Genomic DNA, 24268 nt, shown 5'->3' with positions numbered 1-24268 from the left:
TAAAGTATAAATCCCTGTACTGTCATTTAAAAAATTAAATTTAAGGCTATGAGAGAGAATACATCTGACTGCAAATGTGACGGGGAAATCCCAGTTAAAATTAACTTTAGGCAAACTTTAAACTATCAAAACAAAAGCTGTTTGAAAAAGCAGAAGTTGATTTCACTGTATGTTTCTGTTCTGGTGTTTGATTTCTCTTCTGGGCAAGCTTGAATATCCTTAAGGCTATCAGAGGCTACACTTTGCCAAATAAGTGTTTTAACTGGTCTCGGAAAAACTTTTGCCTTTTTCTTCAGTTAATAATTAGGTTGTATTAATTTGGTAATGCCTTTACAGAGTGATCCAGATTCAAAACAACCGCTTCATATGATCCTTAATAAATGTAACTTGTATTATTTGCATAATATTATAGTGACATTTAATGATTTCAAGCAATATCCAGAACATTTCACAGTCTCGGTGAAATGTGCATCCAAGGCTATACACATTCACTGGTTAGTAAAGACCAGCATCTTTGTATTGAAGACACTAACAAATGCTTAGTTTCCTTTTGAAGGCTACATGCACAGTGATACTGGATTATTCATATAAGAAAGGGAAGTTGCTTGAAGACAGATGTAGACGGCACTAAACAATAACTTTAAAACCACCATTGCATGTATTATACACAGGGGGAGAGACAAACACAAACAAGTGTTCATGAAAGCACTTTAAATAAAGTTGATTTAAAAGAATCTCCAGCGCCTGGCAGGCTCAAGCTCCGCGGAGAGGAAAGAGGCGGAGTCTAGGACCCCGCAGTCCTCCCAGTACAATAGGACTGTTGTGCGGCTGAGTGGCGGAGAGGGCAACGGAGAGAGCGGAATGAAAGGGGAGGCAAGAGAAAGAAAAGCGCACCACCGAGTCCCGGATCTTGGCTAGGCTTCGCCACGGCCCCCGCTGCCCGAGCCGCCTCGCTGGATTGGGATTGAGAAAGGTAAGGACGCGGCGGCGGCGGCGGGAACACCCGCTCACGTCTCCTCGGAGCCCGGGCTGTCCCCGGATGGGCTGCTCAGACAGGGGCCTCCTCCGCCTCTGTAGGCATGGCCTTTCGCTCCTTTCCAGCGGGGGAAGCTGGGTCAGCCACCGGCCCTGTGGATGGCAGGATCGGTGCGGGGATGCTGTGGGGATCGCAGGGCTGTCGGGTAACACCACTGCGTGCTCGGGGGAGTGAGTGGCGAGAGGCGCCCCGGTTTCGTTTGAGCCACCGGTGTGTGTTCAGCATCCGGCGGCGAGGCTGGAGTTTGGCGCCAAGGCCACTCGCTGCACAGGGCGACACTGGGGATGCGTTTTGTAATGGAGGACCGGGGAGTGACTGTGTTTTGGGGGGGTGGTTTGTGTTTGACGGGCAGTCCCGGTATAACCCCGCACTGACAGGCGGCGGGCGGAGTGGACATCCCGGGCACGGTGCTGCTGAAATAGCCTGCACAGGAAGTACAGATGGTCGGGAAACCACTACGGCGGTTTGTTTGGGAGAGTTTTCACAAGAGTGTTTCTGAGCCTTTGTGAGGTGCATGCTGGTCAACAGTCCCGTCCCACACACTCGGACACGGCTGCATTATGTGCCAGACACGACCATAGATATAGAGGTTTATTATTTTCTGCAGGATAGGTCATCTTCGCACAAGCAGGAAGTCGGCGTGCTGTACAACAAAGATCCTGCGGGGCTCTGTGCACTGTTGTGTGCATGCTTTGTGTTGAACCCATGCTGCTTTTTGACGCACTGTGTGGACATGCTTTTGCACGTGTAATCCTTACTCCTACTTGCGATTAGGATCAGAAATTAGCATTGACTGTAAAAACAGCATGTCCTGTATAATGTACCTGTCATGTAAACAGTAGCGTGTCATGTGACAACTTTTGGACGCACATTAAGTTGTATTTATATTTTGATATGCCCATATCATCATTCTGGATAATAACTTGTAGCTAGCAGTGTACAGGGATAACAAGAAAACTGTGGCATATCATTATTGAGCTTAATATATTAAAGTTGGCAAAAAATAAATGGCACGTTTATAGAGAGATTGGGTTGTTATTTACAGGAGGTGGGGGATGCAGTTCATGCAACTAGTGTCTCAGTAGAAAGTAGGGAGACGGTTGCTTTAGTGTGCATAATACCTTTGTGTGTTTATTTATTTTAACTCGTGGTTCTGTCAACATTGTTTTTCTTTTTTAATTCAAATGTATTTACTCTTCTCAAAGTGTGTTGGAGCTTGTGATAAAGATGTAAAAAAGGATCCTGAATGAGACCCAATAACGTGACCATTTGAAGGAATTGTGGCCATACGCTGCAGTACAGTGGTGTACCGAAATATAATCTTAAATCTGGACTTCTGAAATACAGAGCCAGTGGAAACATGCTTTGCCATGTGTGTATGAAAGCCCGGTAATGTTATTCAGCTTCTGTAGATCCTAGAGGAGGTGCAGTCACTCCGGCCTTGGGATTAGAGTTGAGTAGATGAGGAATTCAGAAATTCCTTCTTTTGAATCTCCGCACCCCCCTTCCCTCTCTCTGTGCAGGCATGCTGTCCCCTCACAGCAGGAGGGGCAAGTCATCTTGTTTCCTTGTGCTTCGGGCTCACAAATGAAAATCTGGGATCAAATTCCAGCCCACCTTCAATGAAATGCATGCTCTCTATTATTAGAGATGGGTATCATTGGGGTATTTGATTTTCTGTGCACTGGAGGGTTTTTTTTCTCTGCCCAGTAGAAATGCAGTCTCTTCCTCTCTTAACTGAGACTTACTTGTGTAGTCAGTTTCCGCCCCACTTCCTTAGCAACCCCCTTTGAGGCACAACATTGATTCCCTGCTATTTTAAAGCGCTGCAAACCCCTGTGCAGCCGAGTAGTTTAGTATAGCTATTGACAAGATGACGGTAGAGGTTTCCCCATAGTCTGATCCACACCATGGCAATTAACCTCTTCAGACAGGTTCCAATCTGTAGCAGTTTGACCTCTTTGTGGCTGATAACAGAGAAAAGCCTGCACTGAGCTATTGGTTGACTTAACCAGTTTGACTAACAAGGAAAGTTTATGACGGTAGCTAAACATCGAGAGAAACATAGCTAATCTAGAGAAATGCACAGGAAGTGACTGCATTGGATACTTTGTGTGACTTTGTTTGATTGTAGTGTACCACCAACTGATGGCCTCCCTGCGAATGTGTTAAAATAACAGCCGTCTCCCATAACTGTGAGGTCAAAACTTGCTTTATTTTAAATAACAACAGAAAGCACTTCTTTCTTAAAGCTTTATGCATACAAAGTCCACTGGGAACATTCAGGTTATGAATTAAAAAGGGTTAAATCCTTGAAGGTATTACTGTCCACCTTTAGCAGTTGAAGATTTTATATGAAGCTCTTTGGCTGACTATTCTTTCTCCTCTCTTCATTGTGGTAGAAAATGTGGCATCAAAACACATCAACATCATAAAAATTAGGATCTCTTCTGATGTCAACAGTGAAATTGTTAACAACCGACACTACAATTCAGGTGGCCATGACTGCAAACCTTCCCGGTGTTGGTGTAAAATGTAATGGTGACTATGGAGCTGGTATTTATGGCCCTTTTCTATAGAAATCATTTTTGGAAAGATGTAAATTATTGGCCTCAATGAAATGTACGGGCAGCCCCCATTCCCACGTGATGAAATCGAAAAAGATGTCGTCTATTGATATTTTTAATGTCACTGGGAGTAGCATCAATTAATTATGCATTGACGTGTATAATTATTGTCAGCTATTAAACGGTAGACGTTCACTTTAGTATCTTGAAGCACAGAGGTGCGGTAGAGAATCTGGACTTTGACATGCCTATAGGAGATCACCTATTGACATCTGGGCATTTGTCGCTTTTACTGCCCCGAATAGGCTGCCTTGGTTTTTATCTGCGGACGCCTTAATTCATAAGCGCACTGTCGTTCCCGCGACCCATCTCTTAACATTGCTTCTTCGCAGTATTGTTCCGAGCAAAATTGTGTTAAGCTACAGCCGCCAGCCACAGCTCACAAACCACAAGTGACTGGAGGTGACAGAAGGGTGTTCTTCTCTTGTCGTGGTGCCTCAGAGCTGTGACCTGAACATTGATTACTCATGGGTGTGTAATCATGGCTGTCTGATCTTGTATCCTGCTTGGGGGTGGTGGGGGGGGTTCCAGTGTTTGAAGCCTGTTAGTTAAAAGCCTCGTTCCAATAAGGCTTTTTCATTTGCTTCAGCAGTTTTTAACTTCTGATGAAAATACTATCTCAGAACTAGAGTTTTTTCACTGTGAAAAAGCAAGAAGATGATGGTTGACATACCAGATAAATTACATACAGCTGTGCTTATGAAACTAGCATCAAAGAAGCGGGCTTGTTTCAGTAGCCATCCAAGTCCCTGTAATTGTATAAACAAGACCTGCCTTGTAAATAACATCGGGGCATCTACTTCAGAGACTAAGGCTGTGCACAGGCAGCGAAGTGTCCTTGAATATAGATTCTGTTGAACTCGATAGGACTGTGGTTAATTCTGAAATGTCTGCATGCTATTACTTATGTAATCAATATACATGCATTGAATTTGTAGTGGATATGGCCTCATCACAGCTTGATGTTTATGCAGCCACTAAATTAAACCGCAAATAAACTGAGCTATCTCGGTCCCCGTGCTGTCGAAGTCTGTTCTTCATTTGCTCGGTTTCTGTTCAACAGATCTTTAGTAAATGGTTTTGCTGCTTTTAAGCCATGCAGGATCTTATCTTAAGGGATCCAGTAGCCTTGTTTTAAGTCCTTCCTTACGGTGCACACAGTCTGTCCGTCTGCTGCCATATCATTAATTTCCTGTTGTCAGTGCATACTTTTTATTCGCATTTTTCACATGTGAATGCTCTGTGGCACAGCTGTACCCGAGCCGTGGCTGCCTCCTGCATTTTGCAAAGGGGAATCTCTCCTTGGAACGGTGACAAAGGGAATACAGAAGTGTCTGAGAGGAACAAAGACGAAGAGCCCTGTAGGTTAAGGAAGAGGCAGGGTCAGCATGGTCATGCATACAGTCGGCACAGATTCCACACTCGAGCTTTGTGCCTCTTCCCTCGTTTTCAACCGCTTTTCAGGGCACAATCCAGCGCTCTTGTCTTGGCTGTTTTCTAGGACCTCTGAGCAGATGTGAATGGGAGCTCTTTTGTGGAGTTTGTTTGGGAACCTCTGTGAAAACACGGCTTCACCCAGCTGAGCTCTGGCCTAGTTCTTCGCACTGTGGCTTTCGACTAGACCGCCTCGTTCTTATCGCTTACTATCGATTGTGCTCTGGCCTACTCTATAGACCTTATCAGGCAGTTAACTATTATCTAATCACTTCCCAGAAACTGAAATGCCCAATTTACTGTGATCACCCAAGCATGAAATATTTTTGGCCAGACTGGGAATCAAACCAATCTTCCAGCAAATACAAACTATTTTGTGTTGTTGATCCAATTGTGATTTCACAACCCAAACAAAATATAAATGCATATACTGCCTTATGCCAAATGTATTTTAAATACACTTCCATACAACAGACCTTACTTAACAATTAGTTTTCTTGTGTAAATGTGACAGGCCTTCATGCAATGTGTCATATAAGGCATACAATATATAAAATAGCAAAATAAACAGTCAGTGTATAATAAATACAATTCATCCTTCATAGTTTGAAGTGATTAAAGTGAGTGTGTTGCATTGAATGCATTTTGTGACTTGCAAGTACAGTCTTTACACACATGCAAATACAACTTTTGCAAACTGTTTATTAAATGCAAATACTTGTAATTCAGACTATACAGATACCAAGTGAAAGTAAAATAATGTAAAGTTTGCATTCATACACATTAACATTGTACCCTCTATCTGCTGTCGGCAACTATACTCCTCGCCCAGTTTTGGTCAGTCTCAACACAAATGTCCGATGTAAGCTACACCATCTCTGCAGTAGTGGTACTAAAATGGATACAATACAGAGAGACAGCTGTAACACACTGGTTGAGTCCCAAGAGATGACTGATTCAAGCAATGTTTTGTCTTGCACTGAGAAAAGATTTTGAAGTTGAAAAACGCTACGGGCATACTTCTTTGTTGTTTACATTTACTGTTTATGTTTGTAATTGTTTCTAGATGGGACTTTTCACACTTACAATAGGAGCAGTCACATCTGCAGTGCTTGGAGATACAAGGGTAGTTAAACGAACTGAAACTAAATGGACAAATTCAAAACCAATTTTGCCTTTTATTAACTTGAGAAACTGGTTCTTTTTCTTGCAAGTTCAGTTTTTTGACTTCTGAATCCTAATGTTGTACTGTTGTTAATCAAATTTAAGTAAATTGGGTTAAGCCACGCAGAATAGTCACATAACATCACAGTCACTGAAGCTTGTTCAGCACTGATTGGTGAATGGTTTGTGAACTGATGAGTGCATTCCTTGTACAACTGAACTAGTCGTACAGTGGAAACAGACCCCTAAACTATTTCGTTTTTTTTTAAATCCTATATTCTTTTAATATGTACATACTAGCCAAATAAATACTGAAGATCAGTTATGTTTTAATTCTAATAGTTTTTAGTGTTTTGTATAGATTGCGTACGTCTGCTTCTCCCTTTTCTGTTTCTATATAGAAGACTAGAGATGGACATGCATTATGAAGTTATTTAATTAAGTGTAAAACACAATTGCCAGTTGCTATTGTAACATCCCCTTTTTAGGGATTTCTATCTTTCTGTGCGAAGAGAAGTTAAGAAATTGTCTGTGGTCCTGTGCTGGCTCCCAGAGATCTCCCACAAAGGCACAACCAAGACCATAAAGAGTTTATCTCGCTGCGGATACAGACCCATACAAGCAGAACAGTATCGCACAGGTGTGTTTCCTTTTCTCACTGATAATGGACAAGGTGTGAAACTGCCCTTTTTTTGCCTTTACGTTCCTAAGTTATTTTCTTGCCTGACCTTTGCCTAAGTCTTATGTCTAATTGACCATAGAATTGCATGCAAAGAATAGCTGGAAATGCCAATGCATTAAGATGCTGCTGTATTGTCTGACGTGCACTGGTGCTGCCACCATATCTTACTGAGCATCTGCTTGCAAAAGGAAACCTAGCCATAAACCTTGGGCCTTTTTAAATAAATGGTTTCTTGTGAGCTTTTTATTAAGGCAAAGTTTGTATTGTATTAGAATTTGAATCTTACTGATTTTCACAAGCGTCCCCGTACTACACTATTTGTCTATCCCCAGTGACCCCTTGTTTGCCTATTAAAACCTTCCAAGAAGTACGCATTTATCCAAAAAATAATCCATATTACCAAGTGCCAATGTTCAGGTTTTTTTTTATTCAGTTTTGTAATGAGAACGTAATCTTCCCCAGCTCAGCTGAACCATGTCATGCTTTCTATTAAGATCACTCGAGATCCCGTCCATAAAACAAGCTAAAACAGTGACGCCATCCCCTAACCAGAAAGGAAAAAAGGCTGTTTTTGATGCGGGAAATCGTTGAATCTGTTAGAGCTGGTTGTGCGTTACCGTGATTGTCCTTTGCCTCCGAACAAGCACTTAGAGATGGTTTACCGAGGTAATCGCCACCGTCCGTTGAATTATTCAAGTGCTGTGAACGGCGATGTTTATTTTTAGGCCCGTTATTAGACGACAGAAGTCAATTTTCTGGGTATTGCCTCAGCTGGGGTTGGCAGAGCTCAAGCAGTAACAGTGTTTAGTAAATGTGTTACATCACAACAGGCCTACACCCCACCTCACCCTGGACCACTCTCCTCCCCCAGGACCAAAATTAAAACTGAGCAATATCTGAGTGATGCTGTGTGAACGTGCAGCCCTGTCTGGAAGGGTTCCTACACCGTGACTTCTGGCTCATTTCCTGTGATGCGTGTGATACTGTTCTCTTGCCCCCTGAGGCCTGGGCTGCTATCACCCACATTACCCCAGGGCACACCGTGTGAATTTCGCAGGGGGAAATCTTGCAGCTCAGGCTCCCGTTTGTCTGACACACTGTTGCCTTTCCCTGTATTCTGTGATGAGTAGTGAACCAAACGTTAGGCTTCACTCGCAAATTCATGCACACGGTTCTGTGACTTTATTAAAAGTATATATATTTTATCGTAAAATTATGACAATTATATTTATATATAGATTGTTTTAAGCTGTTCACTTATTACAGCAGCCTGTGATCCCATAGACGTCAATTTCATATAGTCCAGATCCAGACCTTTTCTGTGGCTCCCGACCAGAGCGGCTGGCCGTAGTATTCGGTGTGTGTGTCTGTGCCCACGTGGCTCTGTTCTCGAGGGCTGCTGAGGGTTCAGCCAGTTCAGGCGGCCGTCTCTCCGCAGTCACTTATTGAAATTCACGGCAGCAGCGTGCACTCGCCCCAGTCTCTAATTGAGCAGACTTTCATATTCAGAGTTCTGACTTCCTCCCGATTGCAGAACCTCAAGGACATGAATTAGCCATTTCTTTTGTGGACTGTTTTTTTTTTTTTTCTTCTCCCCTCTCCACGTTTGCCTAATTCTTTTAATTCTCTCACATTTATTTATTTACAATTCTATGATGTATCAATACCCATCTTTGATTTGAGGTATGTTAAAGAGGATACACTTTTAATTGAGAATAACTAGTTTAAGAGGCGTATATTGTCAAAATCCCTGTTTTATGCTCATTATTATTCCTGTGATGGAAGACTAACTGCATTACTCTTTCGTGCCCCCCTTTAAAATCATTATTCCCAACTGAAATAGATTTTATTTACTTAACTACATTTCTGTTTTACAAAATGAGTTATATCTGCATCGTGTGACGACCAAGAAGGCCTTTATTCTTTAGGGGACGGGGATTGTAACATCATTGTAAGAGTTTCTGTATTGAAAGGCAGTTGATTAGGCCTTTGTCCTTAGACATTCAAAATTGTCCCGTGGTCATGTGTGAGTCCTAAGTTTGCACCCTCAACGGTGTTTGGGGTGCACAGGGTCCTTGCGTTGTTTTGCCCTACTCCACCCCATCGCCTCCCCCTCATTCGTGAAACTCTGCCCTCACGCTCTGTCCTCACTGTCCCTGCCATTCCCTCACTTTCAGTCCTCCCTGTGTCAGTGGGGAGCGCCAGCCTGCTTGTGTCACCCCTGCCAAGCAGGAACAGAACTGCCTCCCCAGGGGTACAGACTCTGCATCGCTGAAGCAGTAACTTTGACTCCTACACTGGCGTGACAGATCTCTTGCACGAAGCACCATTATGTAACTCTGTTTAGCTGAACCCCGCTGAAGGCAGAACATAGGGTCTTTGAAATGTAGTCATCTTGCATTGGTCCTTAAGTAATATCGCTAGTTTGCGAGCTGTGTCTTTGTGCCAGTTCACATGCTTGTTCGGTGCCTCTGCGCAACAGCTCTGTGCATCTTCTTAGATGATTTGCTGACAACACCGAGATATACAGCAGGACTCTAAGGTATGGGTTGGGCAGTCAGTTCGTTGAAGGCCACGCTGTGTTTGCACTCAGTAACTTTATTGATTTTAGTTGGAACAAGGATTTAACAAGTCTCTTTTTTTCACTCTACCAGTATATATTGTAAAAAAAAATATATATATATAAGATAATATAATGATATTGCCGATCTGTTTTCCGTGTTTTTTTTTTTTAAATATAAATGCAGTCGAGACAAAATAACACAATGGGCTGTTTCAGAGAATGCAATGTTTAATCTAATATACTAAACGTTTTGTCCATTGCTGACACCGAACACGTAGTGCCATGGATATTAGTTGCCGAGTTTTGATTTCTCCCGTTGCCGTTGCAGGGATGTGTGCGGCCCAGTGTCGGTACGGCAGAAGAATACACGAGTAGTATGCTGATCAATTTGGGATTTATGGTGAGTATGCTGTGCATTTTCAGTCTGTTATACACTCTCTGTAAGAGAGCAGCATTTCAATTTCCCCTGATCTGTCTGCACACCCAGATGGACAGTCATCCAGGGGAAGGGAATTAAACAAGCAGCCGCCCTCCACACACAGCCAGTCCCGGGGGGGGTCTTGCCGTGCTGCTGTCGTGTGACACCGTGCAGGCTTTGTGGTTAACAGTGTGGCTTTGTTATACCAGCATGTCTCCTGTGGGGTGAGGGGTAGACAACATAACGTAAGACGTGTAGAAACCATAATACTATGCAATGTTTTAAGAAATAAAGCCAGTTGAGCCTGACACAGCAGATACAAGATATAAATGCTTCTACTTCAAATGGTTTGTATCAGCATTGTGAGTTTTTCGAGAAGCTGCATGTTTCCAAGGTTGCAGGAGAGAAAAACGAAAGAGGGCAGCTTGTAAAACGGAGACCTGCACTGATCCCGAGAGAGAGAGGTCATTATCTTCTTATTATTGTAACAAACCTATGTAAGGGTGTGTAAGGCAGTCAAGTTGGAAATTATTCATTGACTTGACCCAGAGGAGCCTGGCTATTCCTGTGTAATTGTGCAGTGATGGCTGTTACAGGTGTCTGATCTCTCTCTCTCTCATCCTGATGTGCATCCTGCAGGAGAAACGCCACAGGCCTTCAAGCAGCAGTGACAGTTCAGACAATGAAAGTAAGTACATAGCCTGTCACCCCCACCCCCCCTTTCCACCTTTCCACAGATTAGTTGATATGTCTGTAAATGCTACAGGAAGACCATGCATTCTGACCATACATAAAACCCCCTGTGTCTTTTGTGCACGCAGATCACCAGCTGTTTGTGCCGTACATATTCTACAGATGATTGTAAACATTGCTCTGGTAAATCCCGGCATTGTGAATGAACGTGACCATGACTGTGATACTCTGTCACTCGCTATGGGGGCCGCAGGGGTCCCTTTCGTTTTAATGTGGGGCAGTTAATCCAAGCAGATGATTTTCTGTTCCTTCTCTAAACCGCGAGAGGAGGCCATGCAAGCCGAGGACACTATATCCGCGAGGCTGCCTTGTATATCATTCCAGATGCTCATTATGGTTATTGGTTTGTGTTCTTCTATCCACGGCATCCAATTAAAGAGGAATTTTAAATGATGTTTTTCTAAAATGCACTTTCTAGACCTCTTGTTGACAATCTGTACTGGAAATTTACAAAGTAGAAGAAGCTTAGTCCACCCCCCTTGCTTTTAACACTTTCTACATTTTGAAATACCCTAGATTTTGCTTTTGCTGAACAAAGAAGAAAGCTTGTTACATACAGGTCTAGTAGATTGTAGCTGCACTGTTCTGCCAGGATGTGGCTCCTTCCTTTTTGTGGGTTGTAGGTCAACGGTTCTTGCTGGGCTAGAGAGCAGCTGTGATCGTTGTAGAACCAAAATGCATCTCCCTCCCTCCTTCCTTCCTTCCTCCCTTCCCTGTGGCCAAATACATTTCTGTTCTGCACAGGTTAGAGTTGGTAGGGTCACGGTTGCCAAATTGACCAGGGTACAGCCAATTTCTGGTTCCGCTGGCACTGAATTTGGCCACCTGCCTGCACCCAAACGATGTATGCCAGTAACCCAACAGCCTGCTGCATTTGGCTGTTAAGCTCTGTGCCGGTGCCCACACAGGGCATCTACATACGGATCCTTGTGGCGATGCCGGGCCCGTGGGACTCATCGAGCACTGAAGGGGGGGGGGGGGGGGGCATAGAGCTCCCTTCCCATGTACAGTGGAGTAGAGCAACAGTTCACTTTATACCCCCAGTGTGTGATGTCTGTACACAAGCGTTAATGTTTATAGTTTATAGTTTGTCACCTGTCAACATGGAGTTTTATGTTGTTGTTAAGATGAGGAAGTGTTCTGCTGTTAATTGTATTTTCCGTGAGAGTCCATGTCTACTTACCAAGCGTATGGAGTGTGCAACTGTTCAGTCACCTTTTAGACTTTGATTTATATGATCTGGCCCTTTTGGCAGTCCAGCACCACAACCGTATTAGTCCAGTTGGGTTTCCGGAAATGCTAGTCTCTGATCTGTCTCTGTTTGGCCCCCAGGTCCTTCAACCTCCTTCGGCTCTTCCAACAAATATGGGGGGAAAGCCGGGACTCCGGTTAAGGAGCCAAAGAAGCCGGCTGAGGTTAGAGTTGCCGCCACCCGTCTCTGTGTCCGTGTGCATGCATGCTCTAAGACACCCCCTTTTCTGTTCCCATTTCATCTGCTGGAGGGAGCTATCTTACGGCTATGGCTGTGGAAGGGTGCTTGTGCCGGCTGGGCGCTGAGCCGTGTGTCTGTGCCTGCAGGTGTTCAGGAAAGACCTGATCAGTGCCATGAAGCTTCCGGACTCGCACCACATCAACCCGGAAGAGTACTACCTGCTGGCCGACACCTGGAAGCAGGAATGGGAGAAGGGAGTGCAGGTGCCCGCCAGCCCGGACACCATCCCCCTGCCGTCAGTCAGGCACGTCCCCTGCACCTCCTCAGTACACACCCCCCACTTGTTACAATGAGAACAGAGTCCTAATCTAGACAGTTTGAGAAGAGACTGGGCTCGCTGCTTAATAGAACGGCAGATTTGTGCAATTCGATGAGCGTGTAGATCGGAGCTAAAAGATTTATGGAGGTTGCCTTTTGTCTTGGACTTTCATTTAATTATTATTATGTCCTGTACAGTACAACTGAACAGCAGTCGGGAGAAACATTTGTTCTAGAATGCAGATGAGTTCTAGAATTATAGCAAGTTCATAGTACAATCAGGATTCTACACACATCCTTCCCGCAATATTAAAACTTTTACTGATTGTATTACTGCACTTTTCTAAGATGTTGTCATCTGTCAATACATAATACAAATCCTATAAACCTCCCACAGTAAAGATTGAGTTGAGTGTTTGATTGATTGATTGAGTGTTTTGACCCAGTTCATGGTTTCTCTTGCAATGCTGCCCGAGGCCCTGCGGTGGCTCGTTAACATGCAGTGTTTTCTGCTTGTAGGATCATTGCCGAGAAGCCGAAGGAGAGCCTGTACTCTCGGCCGCGGAAGTACATTCAGTGCTCCAGTCCGGAGCCCGCCGAGCCCGGCTACATCAACATCCTGGAGCTGGCTGAGTCCATGTGCCGCTACGACCTGGACGACATTGACCTGTACTGGCTGCAGGAGCTCAACGTGGAGCTGGAGGACATGGGTACGTTCTGTGGCGTGGCAGGAAGTTGTGGCTGGCGCTCTTTTTCAGGAGATGCATTAGATTCGTGTGCGTGCATGTGTGCGTGTATATATCGTGTTCCTTCTGGCGTTTCACAGCCACGCTTGTCATGTGTCCTGTGTCCCCTCTCTGCATAATCTTCAAGTCAGGCAAAATGTGTTTCTAAAGTGGTCTTGGCAAGAATAACATCTGAAAGGCTCTTCTTGGCACTAAATCGTAGAAATTAAACTGGGAAGTATAAAGTGCATAGCATCTGGATGAGCAGCAGTGAGGGGGGAGAGAGGGAGAAATGCGTTATGAGAGCATGGGTTGTTCTTGACATTGCTCTGTTCATGATCATGAATGTTTGCTCTGTTTACAGTTGCCTGTTTTTCGGTTATTTATGGAAATGTTGCTTCTCATGCAAACCGCAAGGCAGTAGCATTGTTCTCACCCGAGCCATACAAGCACATGCGTTGTCATTTGTGGTTTAATTTACAAACTGACGACGGAAGCTACCGCTCAATAGGTGGGCAGTCGCCCCGAACCTTCCTGGCGCTGTACGATCGGACAGAAAAGCTGCGATGGCTGTGTGGGTTCAGAGGCCTTGAAGAAACGGATGCAGAAGTGCCGGTGATGCATTAAACTTCATCACTGAGAGGCGGGGGGGGGGGGTATTGGTTAGGTAGCATTGTAAAACATGTATTGACCGCGTGTGTTCATGTGTGCCTCAGGGGAGCGGTTCGTGGATGAGCTGACGATGGAGCGTGTGATGGAGGCCCTGGAGCGGCAGTGCCACGACAACATGAACCACGCCATCGAGACGGAGGAGGGCCTGGGCATCGAGTACGATGAGGACGTCATCTGCGACGTGTGCCGCTCGCCCGACAGCGAGGAGGGCAATGACATGGTCTTCTGCGACAAGTGCAACATCTGTGTCCATCAGGCAAGTCGTGTGGTTCCTCCTGGCACCACATCCCCCACAATGCATCTGGCAATTGAACCCAAGAGCCCACCTCTTTTGATATCCTGTGTTCCTGTGATAGCAAAATCTATGGGGGTGTATTTGCTTTTCAGACTTTTATTTTACATGGTGTAATGAAGTCCCATTGCACTGTGGTGTACAGAATTCAAACCAAGCTCATGAGTGATTTCCTTTAATTATGTTATAGATTCTATTATAGAATTCTCTGCATTCCTACAGAAGTGGGAGGGCGTGGCATCAACTAGGTGGTGCCCTACAGATAAGGGCTCTAGCCCAGCTGCTTTAAGAGGGTGTTTGGGGAATTAACAACACATCTGCATTTTGTGTTGGAGAACAGTTTGGAAAGGGACTTGGTACTTCCCAGGGGTGGAAACCTCAACTCGTGAACAATTTAACACGTTATTGTAGCTACTCAAGATCTTACTATTGAGATCAATCTGATTAGATTACTGCAACTGAGACAGAGCTGGTAATAAGTGCATAGAACAAGGGTGTGTCCTGAACTGATCTCAGATTCAGCTAATTTTCATAACTGAGAAGGATTGTGGATTCTTTCTGATTTTAATTTGACAAATAAACACAATTTGAGTTGTTGATTTAAGATCTTCAGTATTCAGCCCTGTGTAATAAATAGGTATTTTCATATTAAACTGTTTGTGCTGTTGATGCTTTGTGTTAGACGTGGCCTTTCTCTTGCACAGTCCACGGTTTTAGTTTTTGCACGTTCCAGCCTTTTCTTTAAATTCTTGAAATTGCGTTTAAAAAAAAAAAGTGTGAATTTGCACATTTGTATCCAAAGGTATTATGATGCCATCTAGTGGAGAAATGTATTACATGCAGCATCAAATCACATTTTGATTTGTTCCAAGTTTCCAGGGTGCAACACTTCCCCAGGTAGACCTTTAATCTGTAAAACATATTGGATGTAATAATTCAGCTTCTCTTTATTTCTATCTGTTCATTGAAGGCTGTGAAAGAATTAGAATGGCTCTAAACACACTCTTATCTGTGAGGAAGTTCTGTATGTGATGAACAAGACTAACCTTGTGTTAGTTATGTTAATAACTTGGGCCATTTTGTACGCTGGGAACGCTTGTATGCTACGACACGGTGCCGTTTCCTCTACTTCCTGTCTGACCGCAGCGTTGGTCTTTTAGGCTTGCTATGGGATCCTGAAGGTCCCCGAGGGCAGCTGGCTGTGCCGGACCTGTGTGCTGGGCATACACCCGCAGTGTCTGCTGTGTCCCAAGAAAGGTGGTGCTATGAAGGCCACACGGGCAGGGACCAAGTGGGCCCATGTCAGCTGTGCCCTGTGGATCCCAGAGGTAACGGCCTGGTCTTCCCTGATGCCCGTATGTTTTGTGAACTAAAGACAGTCCTGAAAAGCGGTTAATGATGTTGCTTACTAGGAATGTCTCAAATACAGGTGGCGATGTCCTCTCCTCGCCAGAAGTAGAGACTGGTGTGGCAGCTCACTCCTTTAGAGCCCTTAGAGCTGTGATTGGTTCAGTGAAGTGAAATGAAAATGCCATGTATGTGTGTGTATGAGTGCGATTATTAATTGTAAGATAATTTTTAGGATACAATTGCATTTTGACTGCGGGTGTTGGCGTCTCCACCACTTCACTGTCCCTGTCCTGCTTGTCTCGTCTCTGGCAGGTGAGCATCGCCTGTCCCGAGAGGATGGAGCCCATCACCAAGGTCTCCCACATCCCGCCCAGCCGCTGGGCTCTGGTCTGCAGCCTCTGTAAGCTGAAGACCGGTGCTTGCATCCAGGTGCGCAAGAGAAGGGTGCTCTCTGTAGGGATTTAGGAGGGAAAGCCTCTCTGATTCGGACACCTGAAGAGCCCAGTAGCCAGGTGAATCAGAGCGAAGGAGTGATCTAGCTCTCTACTGTGGGGTCCTTAAACCAGTAGCCTCCTGTAGGAATGATGCTGTCCGGTGTGCACATTCATCAGGAATGGGAAACGGTGTCAGAGAGCCTGAGAGGATGATTGATTTTTTTTTTTTTTTTTTTTTTTTTTTTTTTTTTTAGTTTTTTTATGTATCTTTTCCTAATGCATAAGAACACATAATTTTGATGTGGCATTTCGTGGCCCAGTAAAGGTGAGAAATGCAAGTTGCTTTACTGAAACACATTCCTTTCTCAGCTTTACTGGTTCTAAAATAAGCTTTTTGGGAAGTAATGCACAGAAGAGTATTTAATTTCAACAAAACCAAAGACTGTCTGTCAAAGACTCTTTTTTCCCACGCAGTCGGGAATGTGTGAAATGAGGAAGCGACCCGTGGCGCTGTTGTGACCGGGGCCTGTTTTGTCTCCCCCCCCCCCCCCCCCACAGTGCTCAGTGAAGAGCTGCATCGTTGCCTTCCACGTCACCTGCGCCTTTGAGCACAGCCTGCAGATGAAGACCATCCTGGACGAAGGGGATGAGGTGAAGTTCAAGTCCTACTGCCTGAAGCACAGCAAGCCCAAGCCGGGGGAGCCCGGCCACAGCCCCGCGCGCCACAAGGCCCCCACGGAGACCGAGAAGGTGGGCTTGCGGGCGCAGAAGCTGCAGGAGCTCGAGGAGGAGTTCTACACCCTGGTGCGGCCCGAGGAGCTGGCCCATGACCTGGCTCTGCCCCAGCACATCCTGGACTTCATCTTCCAGTACTGGAAACTCAAGCGCAAGACGCACTTCAACAAGGCCCTGATGACGCCCAAGGAGGGCGAGGAGAACCTGCTGCTGCAGCCCAAGGAGGACAGCATTCACACACGCATGAGGATGTTCATGCACCTGCGGCAGGACCTGGAGAGGGTAGGACCCTATACGAAAAGGATTGCACACGAAAGAATTGCATAAAAATATGAATATAAAGCGATAAATTAGCTCTTAAGTTAGCATGTCGTTCTTAAGACGACCGATTCCCAAAATACTCCGCTGCGGTGCCTTTCGCGAGACGCCATTTTAGTAAATCTTGGTCACGGACAACTTTCTGGTTCTTTCTGGTTTGTGCTGCAGCTGAGATTTGAATTCCTCGACTGCAACACAAATTCCTTAACTTTCCTTTCCAAAATGCCCTTTATAATCACTCTCGACTGTGACCATTTGGAGATAAGCGTGCAATTAAGGCTCTGCTGGAACAGAAACCTCCAGACACAGGGCTTCTCCCGGGCCAGGGTTGAGACTTGCTGCAGGATGCAGAAGAAAACCAAATTGCTTGAAAATTATCCTGTTTTGAGCCTTAGATCCAATTTCTTAGCTGCAGGGTTGATTTTATGTGAGTAATTAAGTTAATTGTCGGAAATGAGGGTAGAAGTGTGTCTGCTTTGTTAGGCTGGGAGCCGAGACAGCCCCTAATGAACCTATACGAAAAGAACGTCCTTCTTGAAATCTTCCTTTTTTGATGTATTTATTCATTGCTCTGTGTGTCAATGCAGGTGAGGAACTTGTGCTACATGGTGAGCAGGCGGGAGAAACTGAAACTGTCTCAGAGCAAAGCTCAGGAGCAGATCTTCAACCTGCAGGTGCAACTGATCAACCAGGAGCTGTCTGCAGGTAACTGGGCTGGACGTGTCTTTCATAGGAGAGGTGGCATCCTCCTTACTCTTTAAACAAATTCCCACCACTTGACACCTTAAACACACTGTCCTGACAGGCCCCTGCAGGCCGGGAACAGTTGTTATTGAGTCTCAGCCTGCAGGCGCACTCTGGCTATGAAAGTAGGCCTCTGTAGGTCGGTTTGTACTTCATCTTCTTGGCAGGAGAACCGCTACTCTGGCAATAGATGAGCACAGAGGCTTCGTGGCTCAGTCCTGAAGTCAAAATATTATTCATGATTCATGTCTCTTTTCTTTAGATACTTCAGCATGATTTATTTTTTATCATTTTGTTAACCAAGCTTTGCTGATATTGTTTCTTACGTTGTCTAACCGAATGCTCCCGTCCCTCCGCAGGGCTCCCTCTGTCGTGCCCACTGGAGAGCGTACTCTTCCGGCCCCCTCCACGGATCACGCTGAAGCTGAAGATGCCCAAAGTGACATCGGGAAACGGCAAGACCAGTACAAAGTCAGGGAATGGGCCGCTGTGTCCAGACAACAGCGGGAACGTTTACGACAAAAGCAGTTGTGCGGCTGTGCAGGGGGCGGCGCTGAGAGTTGGGGAGAAGACCAAGTCCCAGCATCACCACCACCGGGCCCGGCGGGAGGAGAGGCCCAACGGCCTGTTGGCCAGCTCGGCGCACTCCCGGGGGGATGGGGGGCCGAGCGCCGGCCCTGCCCCTCCCGCCAAGCCCTCGGGGAAGCCGCTCGCCTTCCACGCCGCCCTCCACGGACACTCGTCCAACGGGAGCAGCAAGCTGGAGCAGGAGCGGGCCCGGCCGCCCAAGTCCAACGGTATCATGGAGAAGACGGTCTCCCAGAGAGACACTTCCTGCCAAACGCCCCACGAGCAGGGCCCCCCCGATAAATTCTCAGGCAAAGAGGGGCACCAAGGGAACTTCCGCAAGTCCACTGTGGAGGACTTCATGGAGCGCTCCTTCAAGGAGGCCACCGATAGCTTGGTGCGAACGACCGAGGACCTGCGCGGCCTGGACAAGCCCTCCAGGAAAGGCTCCACCAAAGAGCGGCTGTGGACCAAACCTGCCCCGGACAGGCAGACGGGCCGTGGGCAGCCCTACCAGGAGAACGATGGCTACTGCCCCGACCTGGAGCTCAGCGACTCGGAGCCCGAGGCGGAGGGCAAGCGCAAGCGCCTGCGCCTCCAGGGAAGCAGCTCCGAGGGCGAGAGCCCCAGCCGGGACTACACCAGGAGCGGCGGCCGCAGCAAGCTGGCCGTGGGCTGCCGGGCCTCGGTGCAGAGGTGATGGCGGTCTCGCACGGGGCATTTCTCAACCTTGGACTCTTCTCCCTCTGCCCGGGTTCTGTTACTTCCTCTCGGAGAACGTCACAAGTGCCAGGCTGTCTCGGCCTTCACGCCACACACTGGGAACATGTCTGCCAGGGACCTGCGATCAGGGCCAGCAAGACACTGTTTTGTATGTGGAGTTGAGCCATTATGTAATGATAGAAACTCGGATTTCTGACTAAAAAGCAGGGAGGAATATCTGTTTACTTGGATCTCCCCAGTCCTCACAATGTAGTACCCCTCACCTACCCTAAACTAGCCCTTAGACGCAGACGTGAAATAGCCAAACAATAGAGTGTAGAGCACCTTCCTCCAGGTGCAACTTGTATCAGGTTTGAGTGATGGGGCTGTACTGCGTTGAATATTAAATCCTATTCTGCTCGTCTCCCCATTTCTTATTCACTTCTTTCAGCGTAGTGGCATCCCAGTATTTAACACTTCTATTCAACAGAAACAAACAAAACAAAAATCACCAGCCTTGATCTCCGCTATGGTTTTGTTGTGCCGAAGACAGAGCTGTCTGTCAATCTGTCGTTTTTGTAAATAACAAGTGGGAATATTTTTTTTATACGAGTGTAAATAGTTACTCGAGGCTAAAGGAGTTGCACACAGAAGAAAATCCCCTTCTGAGAAACAGTGACCCACATGTCGATCGAATTGTCTAAACGGGAATCATAGAAACACACTGAGCAAAATTACTACTAAAGAGAGAGATGCCCGACCGGGTCTGAAGGCATTCTCGAACGTTGGCAATCGGAGAACCCCCCCTCACCCTCTCCTACCCATAGCTTTAGCATGCTTCATTTTCTATTGCTTATTTTTTTAACAAAGGAAATGTGAATCTGCAAGAGAATGTTTCCTAAGTTTTTCAGCCGGTATCCACGTGTTTGGAAAAAGGTAATATATCTGTGTGAAGTATCTCCTTGTGAGAATTGTTTTAAGTACAGTGCAGAAATGTGGCGTGCAGGGCCATTTTAATGAAGTACTGAATTATGTGTGTGTGTGTATGTATAGGCAATATACATACATACATGCATGCATACATACACGTGTGTGTGTGTGTGTGTGTGTGTGTGTGTGTGTGTGTGTGTGTGTGTGTGTGTGTGTGTGTGTGTGTGTGTGTGTGGATGAAGCAAGTCTTTCTAAATGGCACAACCAGATGAATTGGCCTCACTGGTGGATAGACCTACCTGCACTATCCACCATAAGCAGCTCTGGTTAGACTTAATCCACCATTAGACATGAACATGACTGTGGAAAAGATCAGTTTTTAAGGGCCATAATTGTTTATTTCCTCTACTAAAAGTTGAGAATATATACATATATATTTTTAATTCTGGACTGGGTTTGGCAGTGGAGCACCCCTGAGTAGGAGCCCTGGTGCTGGTGTCAAAGGATCGCTCCTGTTCCCACCGGATCCAGATGGTCTTTTTCGTGACACTTGACATCTCTTGGTTTCTCCCCACCGTTCAGATGCCTTTAAACGCCCCAGAGCCCGTGTGTGGAGGAGCTGATTTCACGGCGCTCCAGGCCAGTCACGGATGGGGTGTTGTGGCTCTCCGGTCGGGTGTGAAAGCGAGGGGTTCGGGCCCCTTTTAAATCCCCTCTTCTGTGCACTGTGTTTTTGCGCATGCGTTACTCTGAAGTGTGGAACAACGGAAACCAAAGTACAATAAAGTGAAAAACAGAAAGACCGCAGATGTATAATCAATTAAAAGTGCGTTTGTAAAATCAGTTGTTGTGAACTGAGCAGCACTTCTCGTGCCGATAGCCCACTGCCTTTTAAACTGGCCCCCGTGGGTATTACATGCAGTGGGCGCATGTATAGTCTAGAGGTGGGGAACATGTATTTCTAATCCTGAGACCCCCCGCCCCCATGAAGGAAACTGCATCCTCATGTCCATTTAAACTCCTGTGGACACTGAGTCACAGGGGGTTCAAGGCCACAGGGTTTCACGGCACGGCCATCTTTATAAACAACATCCAAATGGCAACGGGGCGATTAGGACTGAACTTCTCCGTGGCAGGGTGTTCCAGCTGTAGTGCAGGCTGGTGCGGTGCGGTTGTGTCATTTAGCTGTAGAGGTCGGCAGGAAGGCGAGGATCTTATTTGTAGCCTAGGCTGGTTTCTTGGGGGGTCGGCAATACGTCGGCCTCAGCGCAAGTCTGTTAATATTACAGCCTCTGTAACAACAACAGAAATCTAGTTCTACATTTCACGGTGCTTTTGGTGGGTGTTTTGGTTCGGAGTAAATAAACCATACTCCCCTAGATCTGTAGTACATGAAAAATCTCCAAGTTATGGTTCTTTTATTTCCCTAGTTGGATCCTTTTATCAATCATGCTGCTTAACAGTACACAAATAAACAGAAAATAATCTGCAAATTCTAATATAAAATATCTAAAGGTGCCGTGGAGGCGAATTGGCTTTCACGAGACTGTCTGTTGCTGAACGGCAGTGTAGGTCCGCACTACTGTGAATACGAGGCTCCTGGCGGTTCTGTCCCGGTTCTGCTGCAGTGTTTCCCAACCTTTTCTAGCCCAAAGCACACTTCGCTTAGCTTACATGATTGTGCGGCACACGATGCAACACAAACAAAACCTTCTTTCTGGAAACAAACCAACCCTCACCTGAGCTTTCAGCTTGTCTCGATATACAGAGTCCCTCCATTCTCGCAGGAACGTTTTTAATTTAAATAAATGAGAAGTTTTGTATTTATTATTTAGTTTTTTTTTTCTCGTGTGAATTTCCAGTGGCACACCGGTTCCTGCCTGATGGGGCACTGATTTGTTACACGCCGGTTGGGAAACACTGCTCTGCTGTTCTCGGACAGTCCGTTTTGGGTTTAGTTTTTTTTCCTTGCAGTTATTAAAGGAAAGCATTATTGTTTATGATCTCGAGTCTCGTTCAGTTCACCCTGCTGGCATACGGTGAACGGGAAATGGACGAGATTGTGGCTGTGAAGGATTGCCACACTATAGTGTTTATTTTCTCCAGGTGCAGTCGATGTTTGCAGTTTTACCGGTTACTTCTACTTAAAGAGACCTTGTCCGGCTACTCAATGCACACTGTGTAAGACATTCTCATTAACGTGTGAAGGAAACCTTTTGCTGTACATGTTCATTCGGATGTTTTATGTGTTCCATGAACTTGTTAGATGAACTTGCTTTTGGAGTGAACTGTATCTTCTTGCATCCGATCGATCAAGACACTGTAACCGTATGAACGCATTAAATTTACTATGAAAAAGTTTACTTTCTCTGAAAGCGAAACCTACAGAACTGTCAGTTTTACACTAAAAGATTGCCAGGTGCCAGGAAGATCTATGAATTTTCACAATTTTACAGTTTGATGTTTTTTGTTTTTTTTTTCCATTTTGTTTTTCTTTTTACAGAAACCTTTTTCATTAAATTTTGAAAATGCTCAAAAATTACCTTGTGTGGCTGGTTAACTGTTATTATTCCCTTCACTGTCAGTTGTCTCTAAACGCTGTTTTTCTGTGCATGTTGTTTGTTTGCTCATTTAAGCTATTTTTCAGTAACCTTTCCAGCTCTTCCCATAATGCTGAGCAAATGAAATTATGCAACAGATATTGGGACCCTCTGTGATCTTATTGCAGCGTTACTGCAGGCCTGTGTTGATGATGCTGATTTGTTAGATCATCGCGAATGAGGGGCAGTTCAATCTTCTGAAGATGAGCCACCGGACTTTTATTCCAGAACTGGGCTGTTCCCTGCCAAAGACTGAAGGCATGGCATAATGGCATCCCAGCCTCTCTGCTTCAAAGTGTCTGCAGAGAGTCATTGTGCAGCTCCGGGCACCTCATTTTCTGGAAGCCCTGTGGTGTGTTAGAGAATCTAATTGTGTTAATTCCCAGTGTTAATTGTGTTAATTCCCCCCCCCTGCCGCCCTCATCTAAATTCATCCTTGAAAACATGCCTGATTAAGAAGCTGGAATTTATCAAGAGCTGAACCACAATGCAGGCCTAGGTCCGCTATATGCCCTCGCCTTCACAATAGTTTATTCATACGAGATGAACACATGAGCGCTGGGGAAGTCGGAACGATCCCGGATGCCACCCTGGTTGTGTTCGCAAACCCTTCATATATTACAAAAGTGTCGGTTCTCCCTCTCTTCAAAATAACTACGTGGGTGTGGTTGTTTGGTGTGCTGTGTGCTTCCTTCACATTTGGAGAACATGAACGCAAGATGTACATTGATTTTACTGCAAAATGAGAAACCCCTTGATCATCTCGTGCAGATTGAAATGAGAAGCTAAAACCATGAGGATGTTTAGGGTTTTTTTTAGGTCCTAATCACATTTATCTCGGGATCAGTGGGTCATCTATTATCTTATTTAATGTATATTATCACGTGATCACAAAGATGCATTTTTAATATGGCTATGCCTTCAATATTTCACAAAAAGCAGTGGACATGGTTTGCAATCAATGAATCCCTTAATGAGCAGGTGAGTGACTACTTCTGACAAAAGCTGACTATGCATCAACTCAGAAACTCCCCAGAGAGAGGGGAAGTTATCCACTGTGTCAGGAGGTTTCTGTGATTATTAAATAACAGAGCGCCCCCCTGTTCAGAATTGAAATGTAATGTTCAATGTCTCTGCCAGGGTGGGGATGAATGTACAAAGCTGGAAGAGGTGCAGCAAATCTGGCCAAATCTAATATCTCTGGGTTTGTAAGCATGAGTTTTAAAAGGGCATTACCCTGCTGGAAATTCAGTTACAACATCAGAGGTGAAGAGAGGTTCCTGCCAGGGGACTTTGCCCTAGAATAAAATAGAAATTGCAGAAGCAGCAGTAATGCCAAGGTGAGTTACTGTCTTTATCACTAACTCACAAGCTACAATCCTTTCATGTATAATCTGCACTGACAGAAAACATCTGTTAGTTCTGGGATCCGTTTGTAATTGAATGTAAAAGCTGTACACCTCCTTTGGCCATTTTTAAGGAAATAGCATAGAAGTATTTTTCTAGCACACGTGATAAGATGACTGTTTATCGCTGCAGTCAGGACTGTGCCTTTCAGAGAAGCGAAGCGGAATGGTCTTTTGTTCGTTTTGACAACATCGATTCAAAAACGGTTCACTTCGAGCATTGTTGACGGGAGAGAGTATGATGTCATGACTTTGGGTGCCAAGTTGTCGATTTGTAGGTTTTCTTGCTTTTATCTTGTGCTCTCACGGTGCCTTTGTATGTCACAAGCACATAGCTAATGCCAAGTAGAACAATAAAATAACTGG

At 45.4% G+C, this 24268-nt stretch overlaps 1 protein-coding gene across 2 annotated transcripts; it reads left to right on the top strand.

Moving 5' to 3' along the window:
* Window positions 1-807: 807 nt before the first annotated feature.
* jade3 (jade family PHD finger 3) lies at window positions 808-19390 on the top strand. 2 transcript variants are annotated; one of them, XM_066706069.1, is made up of 12 exons: window positions 808-973; window positions 9835-9906; window positions 10564-10612; window positions 12010-12092; window positions 12256-12413; window positions 12947-13137; window positions 13869-14080; window positions 15277-15444; window positions 15779-15895; window positions 16459-16917; window positions 17541-17658; window positions 18057-19390. In XM_066706069.1, exons 2-12 carry the CDS (start codon window positions 9883-9885, stop codon window positions 18962-18964), a joined length of 2487 nt encoding a protein of 828 aa, XP_066562166.1. In that variant the 5' UTR covers window positions 808-973; window positions 9835-9882; the 3' UTR covers window positions 18965-19390. The 2 variants fall into 2 exon arrangements, with proteins under 2 accessions (XP_066562166.1, XP_066562167.1); XM_066706070.1 differs by lacking the exons at window positions 808-973; window positions 9835-9906 and adding an exon at window positions 9915-10388.
* Window positions 19391-24268: the final 4878 nt, after the last annotated feature.

This window comes from Amia ocellicauda, chromosome 6 (genome assembly GCF_036373705.1).
Source record: "Amia ocellicauda isolate fAmiCal2 chromosome 6, fAmiCal2.hap1, whole genome shotgun sequence".
NCBI classification, from domain to species: domain Eukaryota; kingdom Metazoa; phylum Chordata; class Actinopteri; order Amiiformes; family Amiidae; genus Amia; species Amia ocellicauda.
The sequence above is the reverse complement of the archived record's forward strand: the minus strand, read 5'-3'. Positions and strand labels throughout refer to the sequence as shown.